The sequence below is a fragment of the Gracilinanus agilis genome, chromosome 4 (assembly GCF_016433145.1).
Source record: "Gracilinanus agilis isolate LMUSP501 chromosome 4, AgileGrace, whole genome shotgun sequence".
NCBI classification, from domain to species: domain Eukaryota; kingdom Metazoa; phylum Chordata; class Mammalia; order Didelphimorphia; family Didelphidae; genus Gracilinanus; species Gracilinanus agilis.
The window spans coordinates 451,243,201-451,258,961 of record NC_058133.1 but is presented as its reverse complement, the minus strand read 5'-3'; the positions used below and the strand labels follow the sequence as shown (position 1 = coordinate 451,258,961).

General features: G+C 33.7%; 1 protein-coding gene across 1 annotated transcript in view; it reads left to right on the top strand.

Moving 5' to 3' along the window:
* COL11A1 (collagen type XI alpha 1 chain) overlaps positions 1-15,761 on the top strand; it is a 268,654-nt gene that overhangs the window by 108,969 nt on the left and 143,924 nt on the right. Inside the window, exons 21-25 of the mRNA XM_044675498.1 lie at positions 1,317-1,370; positions 2,973-3,017; positions 4,956-5,009; positions 5,092-5,136; positions 14,629-14,682. Of these exons, the coding sequence (XP_044531433.1) occupies positions 1,317-1,370; positions 2,973-3,017; positions 4,956-5,009; positions 5,092-5,136; positions 14,629-14,682 (252 nt within the window). The remainder of the gene's footprint in view (positions 1-1,316; positions 1,371-2,972; positions 3,018-4,955; positions 5,010-5,091; positions 5,137-14,628; positions 14,683-15,761) is intronic.

Genomic DNA, 15,761 nt, shown 5'->3' with positions numbered 1-15,761 from the left:
AGAGAGAGAGAGAGAGAGAGAGAGAGAGAGAGAGAGAGAGAGAGAGAGAGAGAGAGAGAGAGAGAGAGAGAGAGAGAGATTTGGCACTGCAACAGTAACCAGAGCTTCTGGAAAGGACTTAAATAACTGGCCTATGTTGAAGTTGATAGTATTGAATTCAACAAGAGATTACTCCATAGAATTCATTGATGGTTCTACCCATCCAGGACCAGGTGCATGTAAAAGACCCAGGACTACACAGACACATACCACACATCATCTACCAGTTACCTAAGCCTAATAACAACTCTTCTACTGAAGATTTGGGTTCTCCCTCCTGGTAGCACTGTTCAAAGACAGCAAACTTTCAAAGCTGTCCACCATGAACAGAAAGGACTCAGAGTCCCAGAGCTTCAATCAGTTCACAGTTGAAGATTTCCATAGTTTATGCATGAACCTGAGAGATCAAGGAAAAGCACATCCCATTGGCTAAGTCCTTGTCTCCTTTAATGTCTGAGTACTTAAAAATAACTGACAGTGTGCCTGCAGTATTTCACTACCAATTGCCTGAAGCAGAAAAGCAAGTGCTGAACTTTTTGAACATTTTATTGATGATGAACTTTCATTCCAAGAGTTTGTTTGGAGGAGTATGAGCTGATGTGTAAGGAAAGTGACCTTTTCTACATCATCATCCTGGCGCAGATACTTGATCTCTCAATCTATGTGGAGTACATGAAACAGAATGAGGGCCACTCCACTGATCCCCACTACATCTTACTGACATCCTCTACAAATCTCTGCCCTGCCACAGGAAATCTAGGACAAGCATCCTTTTTTTTTCTTCTTTTCTACTTAAAAAGCATTAGACATGTCCAGAGGAGTTTTGTATTTTCATTTTTTGTTTTTACCATTGGAAATTATATTTCACTCTTTTTAAAAATTTTCCCTGTCACATGAAAGGAAGAAAGGAAGGAGGAAGGGAAAAGGAAAGAGAAGGAATGAAGTAGGAAAGGAGGGAGATAGAGAGGGAGGAAGGATGACATGGGTAGATTATGTAAAACAAGAGACTGTTTTTCTGACTGAATTTTGATGCTACTTTTTAATTCTGTTTCCCTTTTCAGTACTTTTATCATGTTGTTTCACTCAAATATCTTTTGATGTTCTAAAATAGAGTTTGAATATTTACAACAACATTGATAAACACTTAAAATTTGTTGATTTATTGTAAAAATGTTGTCATTTTCTGATATTCTTAATGTGTGCTTTACACACATTTGTTCAGCATGCTCAGTCAGTTTTATTTTCTTATAAAATGATGTCTTTTTTATTTTAATTAGGGCCCTCAAGGAAAACCTGGTCTTGCTGGACTTGCTGGTGCTGATGGTCCTCCTGTAAGTAATTCTAAATATCTTTTTGAATTTCTCTATATTTAGAAAATACAAGTATATAGTTACATATGGTTTAATTTTCAAACCAGTAATACATTAACCCTTCATTAACATTAATATTCTAAATTACCACTTTTCCTATCAATACCCTACTTAAATCAATGGCATTTTGTTGGCTATTTAAGGATATCCATATTCCATCACCAAACCACTCTTCTAGCCTCATGTTATACTTGTCTTCTAGAAAAATCTCCTGATTTGGCCATAACAGATTTCCCCAATATGATTTTTGCCTTTGTGCCTTTTTTGTATCTAACCTGGAATCCTTATTTTTTTTTCTGCCTACTCTAATCCTAGGCATCCTATAAGGAACAGTTGATATCCTCCCCAGGATTTTCTATTGAATTGAGATTTCTTGCTCTGGGCATGTAGTATTTGTCAATAGCATTCATTTTCTTACTAATCATGCACTTGTAAAATTATTATATTCCCTATATTACTTAATTTAACTATTGAAAGATTAGAAATGTATCTGATTTTTTCATTTTTATTGAATTTTCATTTTAATGAATTTATGTTTTGTCTCTCAACTAAAGCACAATTTTCTTGAAGGTAGAGTCCATGCCTTCTACTTTTTTATATCACCCTCTTTTGCAAAGCCTTCTAGTAAACTCGTATATATTATATTCAGACTATCTCAAATCAAGAATTGACTGTTCTTCATACCTTATTGGTTTTCAAAATTTGGTCATTAAGAGTAATTACTTTTATGCTTTCTTCTGTTTAGTTGTACTTCTTCAGTGGCACAGATTTCTACCATTCAGATTCTCTCATCTTGTCAATGACCTTTTATAAATCTTCCAAAGAGGGTCTCTCTAATATGTTAGAAGCTTTCTCTTAGGGCTACTGAGAGTTCATACATACCAGGAAGAGCATGTAGGCTGTCCTTTGCATGTCTTTTGCTTATTCTGCCTGTCCTGTCTTCTTTCCCCCTATCATATAGCTAATATAATATTAATTATGTGATAAGATCATTGATATGATCATTGATTTTTAGATCACTTGTCAAATAACCAATATTTGGAATCTGGTTATATTTACAGTAAAAAAATATTTCTGAGGTCACTAAATATGCCCATATTTGTGAAACTTATTGAGAAAAAAAAAGTTAGCTTTGTTTTCTGTGGGAAATATTTTCAGGTTGATATCAGCTGGTATTAATAAAATTGATCTTCTATATCTCTAGATAGATACATAGATAAACTTTTCAAGACCCCATTATATGCATAATCTCATTTGCTATAGTAGAGATTAGTCTGTCATTCATAATCCTATTAATAGTTTCTGTTAATATTTTCATTCATTCTGAAAGGTTTAGTATTCCTTAAAGCCATATAAACTGTCTTCATGTAGAACTATGAAATTCCTCTAGAAAAACACACACTTACCATTTCAGTAATTTTGAAGATTACCTCCATTTCTGAATAACAATAATAATAACACCAAAAAATCGAAAGCCCTAAAACTGAGAGAAATGACTTTTCTTGATTTTTTTTAAAGTCATTGATATCCCATCTAATGATTGTACATTTTTCATCTATTCAGGGTCATCCTGGCAAAGAAGGCCAATCTGGAGAAAAGGGTGCTCTGGTATGTTTCAAAGAAATAAACTTCAATGTTGGGTTACTTTATCTGTGTAAGAAAATGCTTTCAAGTTTGTGAACCATGTAATGTACTTGTTCTCCCAAAGTTGTTAGATATTAATAAGAATACTAGAAAGCAAACCTTCTATTCATCTCATGCGTGTCCTGACAGATGTATTTATTGACTGGCATCTTAACAATTTTGCTAGCATTTTAATTTTTAGAAAGCATTGGCTTTATTTATGTTTATTTCAGTCTCCTCAGGGTATAATAAACTGGCATATGGTTTGGATAGATAACCTGTAAGTTTGAATTTCCAATTTGGTAGCTTATGCTTTCTTAATTCCTGACTCATTCCTTGAGGGCAGACCTAGATAGAAATTTTGCCCATGTGACACATGGGGAGTAACTTCAAAAAATATCATTGAAACTACAAAATATATTTGAATGAAAAAGGTATCTGATTAAAATTTGAATGATGGAATTAGGTTCAGATATTAATTTATAATTTTCTTATCACTTTTCTTTTATCATGTAAGAATATACCTTCACACAGGTAACTGATTAACATGTATAAATAAAAAAATAAAAATTCTTCAAAATTGATCAAAGTTTGGATAGAAATAACAGGGAATATCATCTTCTTTGCTATTCATTGGGTCTTCAATGTTGCTAAAAAAAAATCAGTATTTAAAATCCTAGAATTGTTCTAGAACATAGAACCCATACAGTATAGATATGATTCTTTAGATTTGATGTTAGCAGGAATCTACACAGGAAACAAACATCTGTTTAATGAGAGTTTCAATTATTTAAATGTAATTTGGGACACTGGGCAAATTGTCTTATCTTCATAAGCATGATTTTCCTTCAGGATAAATGAGGTTGTTGAACTTATTGGTCTCTAAAACTGTCTCCTGTGATTCACTGGGGAAGTCATTTGGACCCCTTCTCAGGATAATTTGTAAATGTATAAAAGAAAATATGTGCAATTGCAAAGGATGCCAATTACATTGACATGTAAAGAATGATTTTTTTTTGTTTGTTTAAGGTTCAGACTCTTTGTTAAAAAACCTTGAACTTAGAGATGATATGTTTAGTACAGAATATGATCTGACTGTACTTCAGTTATAGTCCTCAGATGAGATGTGATCTTCTGGATGATCTGCCTTTCTCTCTCCTATTCATGGCTTATGATTAATAAGCCTTTCTCCATAGGAAGGGCTACAATACACTTCAAATTCCATTCTTAGCCAACAGTTATAAAGTTCTTCCCAATCAGATTTCTTGGCCAATGGTTCTCAAATTCTCTTCTTATTTAGACCATATCCTAAACTTATATCAAATTTCTTCTTCAAATTCTTCTTAAGAATTTTGTCTTCTTTATCAATTAACTTATGGCCAAAAAACAATTTTAGTTTTTGTCTTAAATCTCCCCTCAATTGAGGCAAGTATTGCTAAGTCTCTGCTGCCCTAAATAGAAAATAGGCCTTGTGAAATTGTGCTAACGAGGCTATTTTAACCTCGTCCCAGTCAGTTCCTTGTTTTCTATTTGCTAAAGCAGACTGAAAAGCTCTTGGACTTCATTCCATTTTTCCCTAGCAATACTTCACCACCCTATGTCTCCTTGACTATTTCTTTGATAAACAGAATTCTAAACTATTAAATATTTTTACCATATTGATATTGCTTTAGGTTGTCATTTAATCACCTCCATAGGTAATTAAGTGACTGGTTTGAATATTCAGTTAATTATAACTTTGTCCATTTAGTCTCCTTATAATACTTGTCATTTAAAAAAAAAATTATGATGTACTTCAGAGGATTTCCCCCCTGAAATTTAGTATAGCATAAGCCTAATCTCTTTTTAAAAACTCATTTGGAAAATGAGCCCTTTATGAATTAATAAATGAACTTCATTTTCAATGTATCCATTTTTTTTCAGGGCCCTCCTGGTCCACAAGGTCCCATTGGTTATCCTGGCCCCCGGGGTGTGAAGGTAAGAATTATGTGTGCTCCTAACTGATTAATTTAAGTATGAAAATATCATTTTTATTTGATCTTTCTAATTTATTCCATAGGGTGCTGATGGTGTCAGAGGTCTTAAGGGCTCTAAAGGTGAAAAGGTAAGGTTTTCTGTGTATAACATTATTTCAATATAGAGCTTATCCTCTGTGGCTAAGGAATAAACAACTAATTCTCATTATTAACCAATTGATGTGGCTAAGGGCTAAAGTCATATAAGTGAGAAATCAGTTTTCAGTCCTCATCCTAACTGTAACCTAATTCTCATAAAAATATTTGGTTCCTGAACACCACTGACATTTTTTATTGACTGAGGTTGCAATGTTCAAATTAACTGACAAATGGCTGTCACAGTTCATTATTTACATATGTCATCCTTGCCATATCCCTATTGAATTCCTTCTTGTTCTTTAAAGACCACTTCAAATGCATGCTCTTCAATATAACTTTCCTTTTCTTTCTCTTTGAGTATTACATATCACTCTTCTAGACTGGTTATTATAGCATGGTAATTACAATTACTATATTTTAAGTTTCTTGAGCAAGAAATGTGGTCTTTTTCATCTTTGCTTATAGTGCCTATTGTGTCTTACATGAAATATTTTACTCAGCAAATATTTATTCACTTATTGAATATCTCTATAACAGTTCTATAAATTAATCTTTAAGTTGAATGCTTCAGTATTCTTTGAATAATTCTTTTTAGACAATATAATTATTGTGAAAAAGTATTTATGGTGGCAAAAATGTTCCTGAATTTAATAGGAATGTCTTCAAATAATACAGTTAGCCCATGTGTAGACATTTATTAAGTTCCTAATATGTGCCAGGCACTGTGCTAAGCTCTGTGGATACAAAGAAAGACAAAAGACAGACATATCCTTGAGAAGCTCACAATCTAATGAGGGAGACAACAAATGTATATGCAAATTACATATTTAAGGTAGACAATAATTAACAGAAGGAAGACTGTGGAATTAAGATGATATATAGAAAGCTTTTTGTAGAAAGTGAGATTTTAACTGAAACTTGAACAAAGCAAGGGAAAAGGATTGGAGATGAGAGAAACTATGGAGGACAGTAAGAGAAAATGTCCTAGCCAAGAGATGGAATATTTTTTTAGAGGAAGATCAAGGAAGCTAATCCTTTGCTTGTCCATTTTTGAAGTCATTTCTACTTGGTAGAACCTAGATTTTGTGCTTTGCTGGCATACTGTTTGAGATTTCAAGTTCTTCTGCCTGGTACATGGAAGCATCATAACTTTAGAAGAATACTACATTGTATATATGTGTGTGTGTGTGTGTGTGTGTGTGTGTGTGCGTGAGGGGTTGGGTGTGCTTGTATTTAGATAAATGCCAGCATTGCTTTTATTCAATAAGTTTATTTGAAGGCACTTATATGTAGGTGTTTATTTGTTTTTTAGGTGTAAGTAATTAAAAAATTATTAAATTAAATCCTGACATTCTTTCCCAACTTTCCTATCATATAACCTAAGAGCAAGAAAATACCTTTCTTTATTCTTACACTGATATTGCTCCTATGTCAGTCTTAAATCAGACCTTTAGAAAGAGAGATTTAGTCAAATTCAACATGAATTTTTGGAGTATCTACTATGTGCACGGCACTGGGTATACAAAGATAAAAATGAAATACTCAATATTTTAAGGGACTTATTCTATTGGGGAAAATAATATATACACAAGAAATTAATATGAAATAATTTTGAGATTATTAGGAAAGTCCTAACAACTCAGAAGATCAGAAAGTGACACCCAATTTGAACTTAGGGATTCCAGGGAGTGACCATGAAGAAGGAGATGGGGGAGTAGTAGGGGGAGATGGATTATCTTAACATAAGCAGCATCAAGTAGTTGGACTAAGTAACATCTTGTAGGGCTGGAATGAAGATAACATGAGAAGGAGCATAATGAAATTATTCTTATACCTTAGGTAGGAGCCTTACACTTTTTTTTAAAGTTCATTTATTTATTTATTTATTTATTTTTGAGTGTTTTTCCATAGTTACTTAATTCATGTTCTTTCCCTTTCCTCCTTCCACCCCCTTCTCATAGCCAAAGTGAATTCCACTGAGTTTTCCCTGTGTCATTGATCAAGATCTATTTCCATATTATTAGTATTTGCAGTAGGGTGATCATTTAGATCATATCTCCATCAAACCATGTGATCAACCAGTTGTTTTTCTTCTTTATTTCTACTCCCACAGTTCTTTCTGTGGGTGAGGATAGCTTTCTTTCTCATAAGACCCTCAGAATTGTCCTGGATCACTGAATTGCTATTAGTAGAGAAGTCCATTACATTCGATTGTACCACAGTGTATCTGTCTCTGTGTACAATGTCTTCCTGGTTCTGAGGAGCCTTACACTTTGAAGAACTATAACGGCTGAACAAGAATTTATCATTTATCCTGGGGCCTTAAGAAGTCATTGCAATGTTTAAACAAAGTGACTGATGTAGTCAAATTTAGAAATATGAATTTGGCAGCTCTGTGAAGAATGGATCAGAGAGGTAAAAGGTTGTGTATAAGGAGACAAATTAGGAGGGTCCCGTTATAGTCTAGGTGAAAGATGATGAGAGTCTGAAGTAAGATGGCTATGATGTGAGTATAAAGAAGGGGTAAAATGTGACAGATTTTGTGTAGACAGATTTGATAAGAATTGGCAACTGATTGACCACATGATTAAGAGAATGAGAAATTTGGCAAGAAGCATTTATTGACTCTTCTGTTGTGCTTTTTGCTGTGCTAAGAGTTGAGGGTACAAAGAAATGCAGAAACAGTTCTTGATCTCTTGAAGTTCACATTCTCATGGAAGAGACGGCTATATATAAACTATGTAGATACAAGATGTATGCAGTGTAAATAGAAAGTAATCTCAGATAAAACACACTAGTGGTTTTAGAAGAAGCTGGGATGCTGAAGGGAATCATAAAAAGCATAAAAGAAGGTGGACATTATGCTAAGTTTCACAGAATTCTGAGTTGCCAGGAGGTGCAGATGAACAAAGGGAACATTCCAGTCATGGGGAACAGATAGTGGAAAGATAAAATGGGGATGATGCATGAAGAAACCAGTGGAAATGCACGTCGGCTATGGGGGCGGGGGAGGTTTGGGGGGAAAGAGTAAGAACATGAATCATGTAACCATGGAAAATTCTTTTTTCCTTAAAAAATAAATAAATAAATAAATAAATGAATAAATGAATGAATGAATGAATGAATAAATAAATAAATAAAAATTAAAAAGTTAAAATGGAGAGATTATGTATTCTTTATGAGAAGCAGCAATTTGGAGGGTATAGCTGAGTTGTATTAAATGGAGAGGGAAATGAATTGTAAGAAAACTGGAATCGGACTAGAGCATTAAAACTGAAATTTAGTGGATGAACCTGGGTGTCTAGAAAATTAGGATTACCCTGAACTAAAAGAGAGGGTGCCCTTCTTGGGTTGGAAATGGAGCACATAAGAGTATATGTTCAGCTGGCAGTTGGTGGTAGAGTTAAAGATTGAGATAAAGAAGAGATACACAGATTTGGGAGTCATCTGCATAGAGAAAATATTCCCATGGCACTTGATGAGATCATTAAGAGTTAAAAAGAAGGTAGGGTTGGAACAGAGACTGTGAATATCATCTGATTTGAATGACCTAGAGACCAAATAGGAAGAAGACAGGTAGTAAGGCTTGGTATCTGGTACCTATCCTTGATGGTTATATGGTTGTTGATTTGCTTCTTCTCTCTTGTCAACAAGAAAATTCCTACCTCATACTCCATCTTAGATGCTAAATTAATTGCCAGGCCTTTTGTAGGGGATTATAACAGGAGACAGTTTAATCCCACTAGAGTAGAGTTTACTCTTACATACATTATCATCACTCCTAAATAGAAGTGAGTCTTTCAATTCAAGGCCAACCTATATAAGGGCATAAGCTTTTAGAGATTAGGGAGTGCCTTTTGTCTTTCTTTGTTTCCTACTATGCTTAGTGCAGTAGATGGCTAATAAATGCTTATTGATTAACTAAGATCACATTATGATGAGGTTAAAATGTATAGAAATTTCTTTTGAATTAATAGTCTTCAAAATATTGTCTGCAGAAGATGAGTTTGCATCCTTCTGCACAACTACTAAAAAGTCATTTAATCTACCTGCCTTTAGTCAAAAAATCATTAGGTGACCAAGAATAACAGCAAATGAGTGACTTATCCCAGGATTTTTTCTAGCTGGACTCAATCAGAAAAGATGGGAATAAAATGACAGTGAAAATCCTAAAGACTGATACATTTATATAAAGTGTTTATCCTCATTATCTCCATTTCTTGTCAAGTTAAAGAATGATTATGATAGCCTAAGAGATAGTCTGATGCAGATAGGATGAACGCTTTGCACTTTGTTACATGTTACATAAACCAAGAGTTTGGGGAAGTTCTGTTTTCAAATTTATAAACAGATATTTATATTGTTCTTTAGCATTCTGATCAGCAATGTATGAATTAGTTGATTTCCTCTGACTGGCTTTCTCTGATAAGCATCTGAATATGTAGGTCCTTTATTAATTTTTAAACTTTTTATTTGAATGCTTGGAATTATGTAGATAGACTTTGGGAAAAGAGAAACATCTAATTCAGGTGCGAAAAACTAATCTATGTTGTTGATTCCCTTTGAATACCTCCTTGCACAGAAAGAGTATTTAGTTATTCAAGTATAAGGTCCAGGGACTTAATTAAGCATTCCATAAGTAGAAATTTGTTTCATACGTTGTACTCTCCTCAGCATCAGCAGTGCTAAAAAATATACATTTTGTTCATTTAAAAATAGAATTATGAGATTAAAGGCTCTATCACACAACGTTTAAGTCCTCTCCCTCCCTAAACCCAAGCCAGCTTATATTTCCTAAGAAAATAAATGCATTAAAAATTATAAACAACTAATATTTGGGAGGGAAAATTTCATGAAAATGAATCTTGGTCAATTTCTCTTATACATGTTTACTTGTATTAGCTGGAAAGTCAGTCACATAAATATTTTGACCATGAGGGAAAAAATTCTATGTGTTTGCCTTATAGGCAGCTATGAAAAATGGTATATATCCCACTTATTTAAGTGAGTTGCTGTTAGGCAAGAAAATATTCCTAAACTACATTGCCTCCAAAGGGATGGATGACTAAAGAATTCGGGGATGAATAACCTAGCAGTTATTCAAGATGTATTTTTTTCACTCACCCATCATCCATCTGGACCATTTATTAACATAACTTCAGAATGGTATAAGTGTTCATCTGCAAATGTTACTGATTCTCTTCATTCACTTGAATAAGCGGAGAAATGAACACTCCTGGCACCATTTTCTTCCTCCACTTCCCCATCTACTAAACAAAAATACACTTTCAAATAAGAGAAATCAGGCCCAACTATCAGAATGCTTTCAAAAGCTTCTCGAATGAGTTTGGCATCAATCAAAGAATAGTACAAGTGATAGAACTTAATCTATTCTGTTTCATTTTTGTAAGGGAAAAAACTAACAAATTTCATTTTGCCCAAAATGACCTTGAAAGTTTAATGTAGACATTTTACTATCTACTCTTCTGAAAAACAGAAATATGTTTTGAATGGAAAAGAATCTTTTGATAATAATATCAATGCATTCTGATAATAACAGTGACCTTCTCAGTGTATATTTCCAATTCCGAGGCCAACTACTGAGTACAGCAATTGGACAACAGTATTCAAAAATCAATTCATTGATTAGTATTTGTCTATGGCAGAAAATCAAAGGAGTTTAGAATTTTGCTGGCAGTGAATATAAATAAAAACAGCACCTGGTATAGATTTTTTCCCCTTCTTTTTCCCTGAGAAGGGATAATAACTGATGATTTTCAGAGAGCGAGGAAGAGTTGGAGAATTATACCAGAATAATTTCAGGGACAAATGTTGCTTGCACATGTATAGTAGCAGTCATTAAAAAATGCATAGATAAGTGGCTGTAACATGTAAAAAGAATGACTCTAAAGGAAAAATCTATGAGGCCACTTTTAAATTTAAGAGGGAAATCCTTGATATTTTGTAGAATGGGACATTTAGAAGGATTTCAGTTCATCTCATGCAGTGCCCATTTAAAGCATGAATCTGTTTCGTATAAATGTCTCAAAAAGTAACTACTCATCCTTTTCTTAAGATGTCATAAAGGGAGATTTACTACCTCCTGGAATATTCCTCATGATTCATATTTTTCCCTCAGTATCTCCTGAAATGATAGGTATTTAGTCTCAGTCAATCCAATCTAATAAATATTTATTAAGTGTCTCCAATGTGTAGGACAGTGCTGGGTGTTGGGGTTACAAAAAAAGTAAATATAAAGAATGTCTCTTAAGATACTTATATTCAATTGGCTGGATATAACATATAATCAAAAAAATACATACGTGAAAATTTGGGGGAAAGGACATAAGGCAATCAGGATATCAGGATAGACTTCCCAGAGGAGATTCTGCTTTTATAGAGCTTTGAGGGAAGTTGGGATTTTCAGATATTTTTGTGAAGAGGGAGAATATATGAAAGGCAATGTGTACAAAACAAAGATATTTGGAGATAAATTTTGTACATGCTCTTTCCTTAAGTCTTGTCCATGACTTCAAACTACTTATAGGACCAAGATTGGGATGGGATATTATGAATTAGCTAATAATCTATTCTTATTTTTCAGATGAGCAAAATGAGGTCTAAAGGTATTCAATGGATTCCCCAGGCATAAAAGTAGTAATGAAATTTGAACTTTGTCCTGGAATCAGAATCCATTTTACTTTACAGTACATAACCATCATATTTGGGATTGGGATAATAAGAATAAGTAACATTTCTATAATGCTTTAGATTTTGCAAGTATTTTTTGTATGTAATACTTCATGTGAATGTCACAACTCTATCAAGTAGATGCTATTTATATTCATTGTAAATATAAGGAAATTGAGGCTGACGGAGGGAAAATAACTTGCCTAGAGCTTCAGAGTTCCTAAGTGTCAGAGGTAGAATTTGAACTCAAGTCTTTCTGACTCCAAGGCTGGTATTCTTTCCATTATTCCAGGGTGAACAGATTCTTATCACATCCCTCTGGAAAAACTCCATGTTGTCAGTGCTCTTCATAGATTTGAGTCTGTTTCCTTTCTGTAAAATGAGAATTTTTTTTATCTTGATCTCTAAGTTACTTTCCAAGGATAACATGATATGATTATAATGCATGTAATCTTGAAGTAGACAGAACTAGGCCTGAAAAAAACAATTGTTACTCTCCTATATAGTCTCTAGATCTCAAGTAGCACTGCTTCCATATATTTAATTTTGTAAATCCATGCTTGATAATATGCAAGGTTAACAGCTGCAGAGATTGCCCGCATTAATACTACAACAAAAATTGATATTCTAGTAGTCAAGTACCACAATGGATCTCTGATTTATTATCAATGGGTTTATGATCAACATGATTATTCCCTCTCATGATGCAAGATCACACTTCATCCGAAGCTGCCAATCCTGTGCAACCATTGTCTTTGGTCTTTGATAAATTCTCTTTCTGACCTATCAATAGGTTATGGATACCAAATGGAATATAATTTACCATGGATTTTTCACTAAATGGTCATCATTTGTCTTCCACATGTACTGCAAGATTTGGTCATCTCTGCAGGAATATCCACAACGATGACCTAATCTACTTTTCTTTAGTGATTAAGGAAGGAAAACAAAAGTTTTAGGAAATTAGGATCACATTGGCAGGCTTCCTTTTATGGATAAAAAGCAAACTCTCTAAAATGGTTTCTAGTTTTGTCTTAAGGAATGAACTCTTCTTTCAAATATGGCAAGCATATAATTACAATGTTGTGCTTTGGAAAAGACAACGAAGAAATGAATCAATAGGATATTAAGAGGTCATTTTGAGCCTTCACACATCTGTCATTACCAAATTGCACAGGGAGTACTCTGCCTCTCTCAAAGTCTGTTTAATACCCCTGTTAGAAAGAAATTAAGTATTTATTCATTAGCTGTCTTGAAAAATTAAGAATGAATGAAGAAAGCCTCAATTTATTGTCAGTTATATGAAACTATTTGGTCTTCAAAGTGAGATTCAAATCAAAATGTAATTTGACTGTTGTTTCCCTGTGAGTATTAATAAGCGTAGGAATATTCGAAGAAAATAATCCTTATGTGTCTGAATTAATTATCCTCTTATACATGACTCTAGTACAGTAATGTAGAAGTAAGGGCCACTAAACCATATAAGGATCCCTGCAGGCCACATATTGACAGTTTCAGAATATAATATTATCTATGTCTTATTGAATTTTATCTTATTAAAACATTTCCCAATTTCATTTTGATCTGGTTCAGGCTAGTCTTGTGGACAGCATGTGGCCCATGACACGCATGTTTGACATCTCTGATCTAGTATAATAGCAATTAACTCAATAACGTGGCAGAGTCTGAACAATTCTGTGAACTGAACCATAGACCTAGTCAATTCATTAGCATGTACAGAATTCAGCCATAAATAGAATCTAATTGTTTCAGCTAGAGTAGAGAATGCATCTGTAGTATATCATTTCAAATGAATGATCTGGCTATATTCTATCAAAGCATTATAGATAAATAATTGAATCTGTAGTTACCAGGCTTCACAATCAAGTTGATCTTTACATTTTGGAAGTCTGGGGGCATCAGATTTTTTTTTTTAACCCTTATGTTCTGCCTTGTATTGGTTCTAAGGCAGAAGATTGGTAAAGGCTAGGCAATGGGAGTTAAGTGACTCATCCAGGGTCACATAGCTGGGAAGAATCTGAAACCAGATTTGAACCTAGGACCTCTAGGTCTGGTTCTCAATCCCCTGAGCTACCCAGCTGCCTTCTAAGCATCAGATTTGGAAAAGGACTTTGATAAGGTGAAGAGAGGAAAGAGGAGGCCAACCAAGGTAGTAAAGGCCATACGTGAAATGTGAAGATCATTTGAAAAGTCTGAGATGTTTAGATTAGAGCAAAAAAGATAGGAGCAGGGGGAAAGAACCAGGCAAGGAAGGGATAACTGACTTAAAACATTCAAAGAATTGACAATTAGAGGCAAAATTTGACTTAATTGTGTTTGAATCCAGAGGATAGAATTAGGAATTATAAGTGGGCACTGCAAAAAAGTGAAGTTAGGCTTGATTTAAGGAAACATTTTCAAACCATTTGAGTTATCTAATGAGGGTATCAAGTTCCCCTTTCTTGGAAGCATTCAAGCAAGGCTATATAATTACCTAATAGTATTATCATGAAGATTCTTCATCCCCCCCTCCCCCATGTATAAATGGATAGTTGGATTAGATGATTTCTAAAGTCCTTTGTAACCATAAACTCAATGACAGATAGGTTCTTTTTCACAAATCTAAAAGGAAACATTTTCCTTATTAGAATTTGTTCTCATTTTCCAATTGCAAAATTGACGGCTAATATGAATATTTAGCATTATTAATATGATGAATATTTAACATTTAACCAATTGTAAAATGATGTTGACATAGTTAAATAGATACTTATTACTTATCTTTGGTTTAGGGCGAAGATGGCTTCCCTGGGTTTAAAGGCGACATGGGTCTTAAAGGAGACAGAGTAAGTAAAAAATGTATAGTAGTGCATACAAACAAAAATTCATCATCTCATAAAATATTTCAAGAAAATGGAAATGGAGACATATGGGATATACTGCCTATGCTTACATAGATTTTTAAGGTCTATGTTCCTTATTTTCATTTTTTTGTGGAAGTCATTGGAAATCTGTTTCCTTTGGGCTATTATTTTGAGCTAAAACATTCCATATGTCTCACGATAACATTTTACATTATCAAAACATATTCAAGGATAAGTAGTTGCATATGTCCAATCAAGTTTAGTTATTTGGGCATATTTTTTTTTTACTGGACTAAATGAGGAATCTACTCCAAAAAGTGAATTTCAGAGAATCAGTTAATGGACTTTGTTACATTTCTTGGCATGTATGTGAATTAAAACAGCAGCATTTGGCCTTATTTTGCTTCATGTGGGTTCCTGGAATCATATGCTTCTCTTACTCTAAAAGGTACTCTTTATAACCTAGAAAACATCAACTTTTTTGGTGAATGGAGTCCATCATACTCATAAAAGTGATTCAGTTTCTTCATTAAGTTAAAGTTTGTAATGGGAAAAATAAATGTTCATAATTTAAATAAGCAGTTCCTGATTAATATAATAAATGCTAATCAGAGATTTTGTGTTTTGTTTTTTTTTTTTTTGAGTGGGGAGTTGTCATCAGTGTCTTGAAAAGTGTCTTGTTTTGGAAAACAAAGTAAATATTTATACTCAAGCAGGAGCCATTATCTATGTCTCCCATCTGGAGCTGCAACACAAGGCTTTTGTCTGTGACCTGGTATAGTAGATAAGAATACTCCTTTTAGAGTTTGGAATTCTGAGTTGAAATCCTGCCTCAGTCACTTACTAGCTATATTATCCTAGGCAAGTCACTTAATCTCTATTTTCCTCATCTATAAGAGGAAGGGGTTGGAGTCAATGAACTGTAAGGTCTCTTACAACTCTAATATCCTTAATGCTAAGACCTTCCTTACTGTGACTTTTCTAGATCACTAAAACAAGGTACTGAAGAGTCATTAAACCCATTGCCATACTTTCCTCTTCCATATCTGCAGCTTAGATAT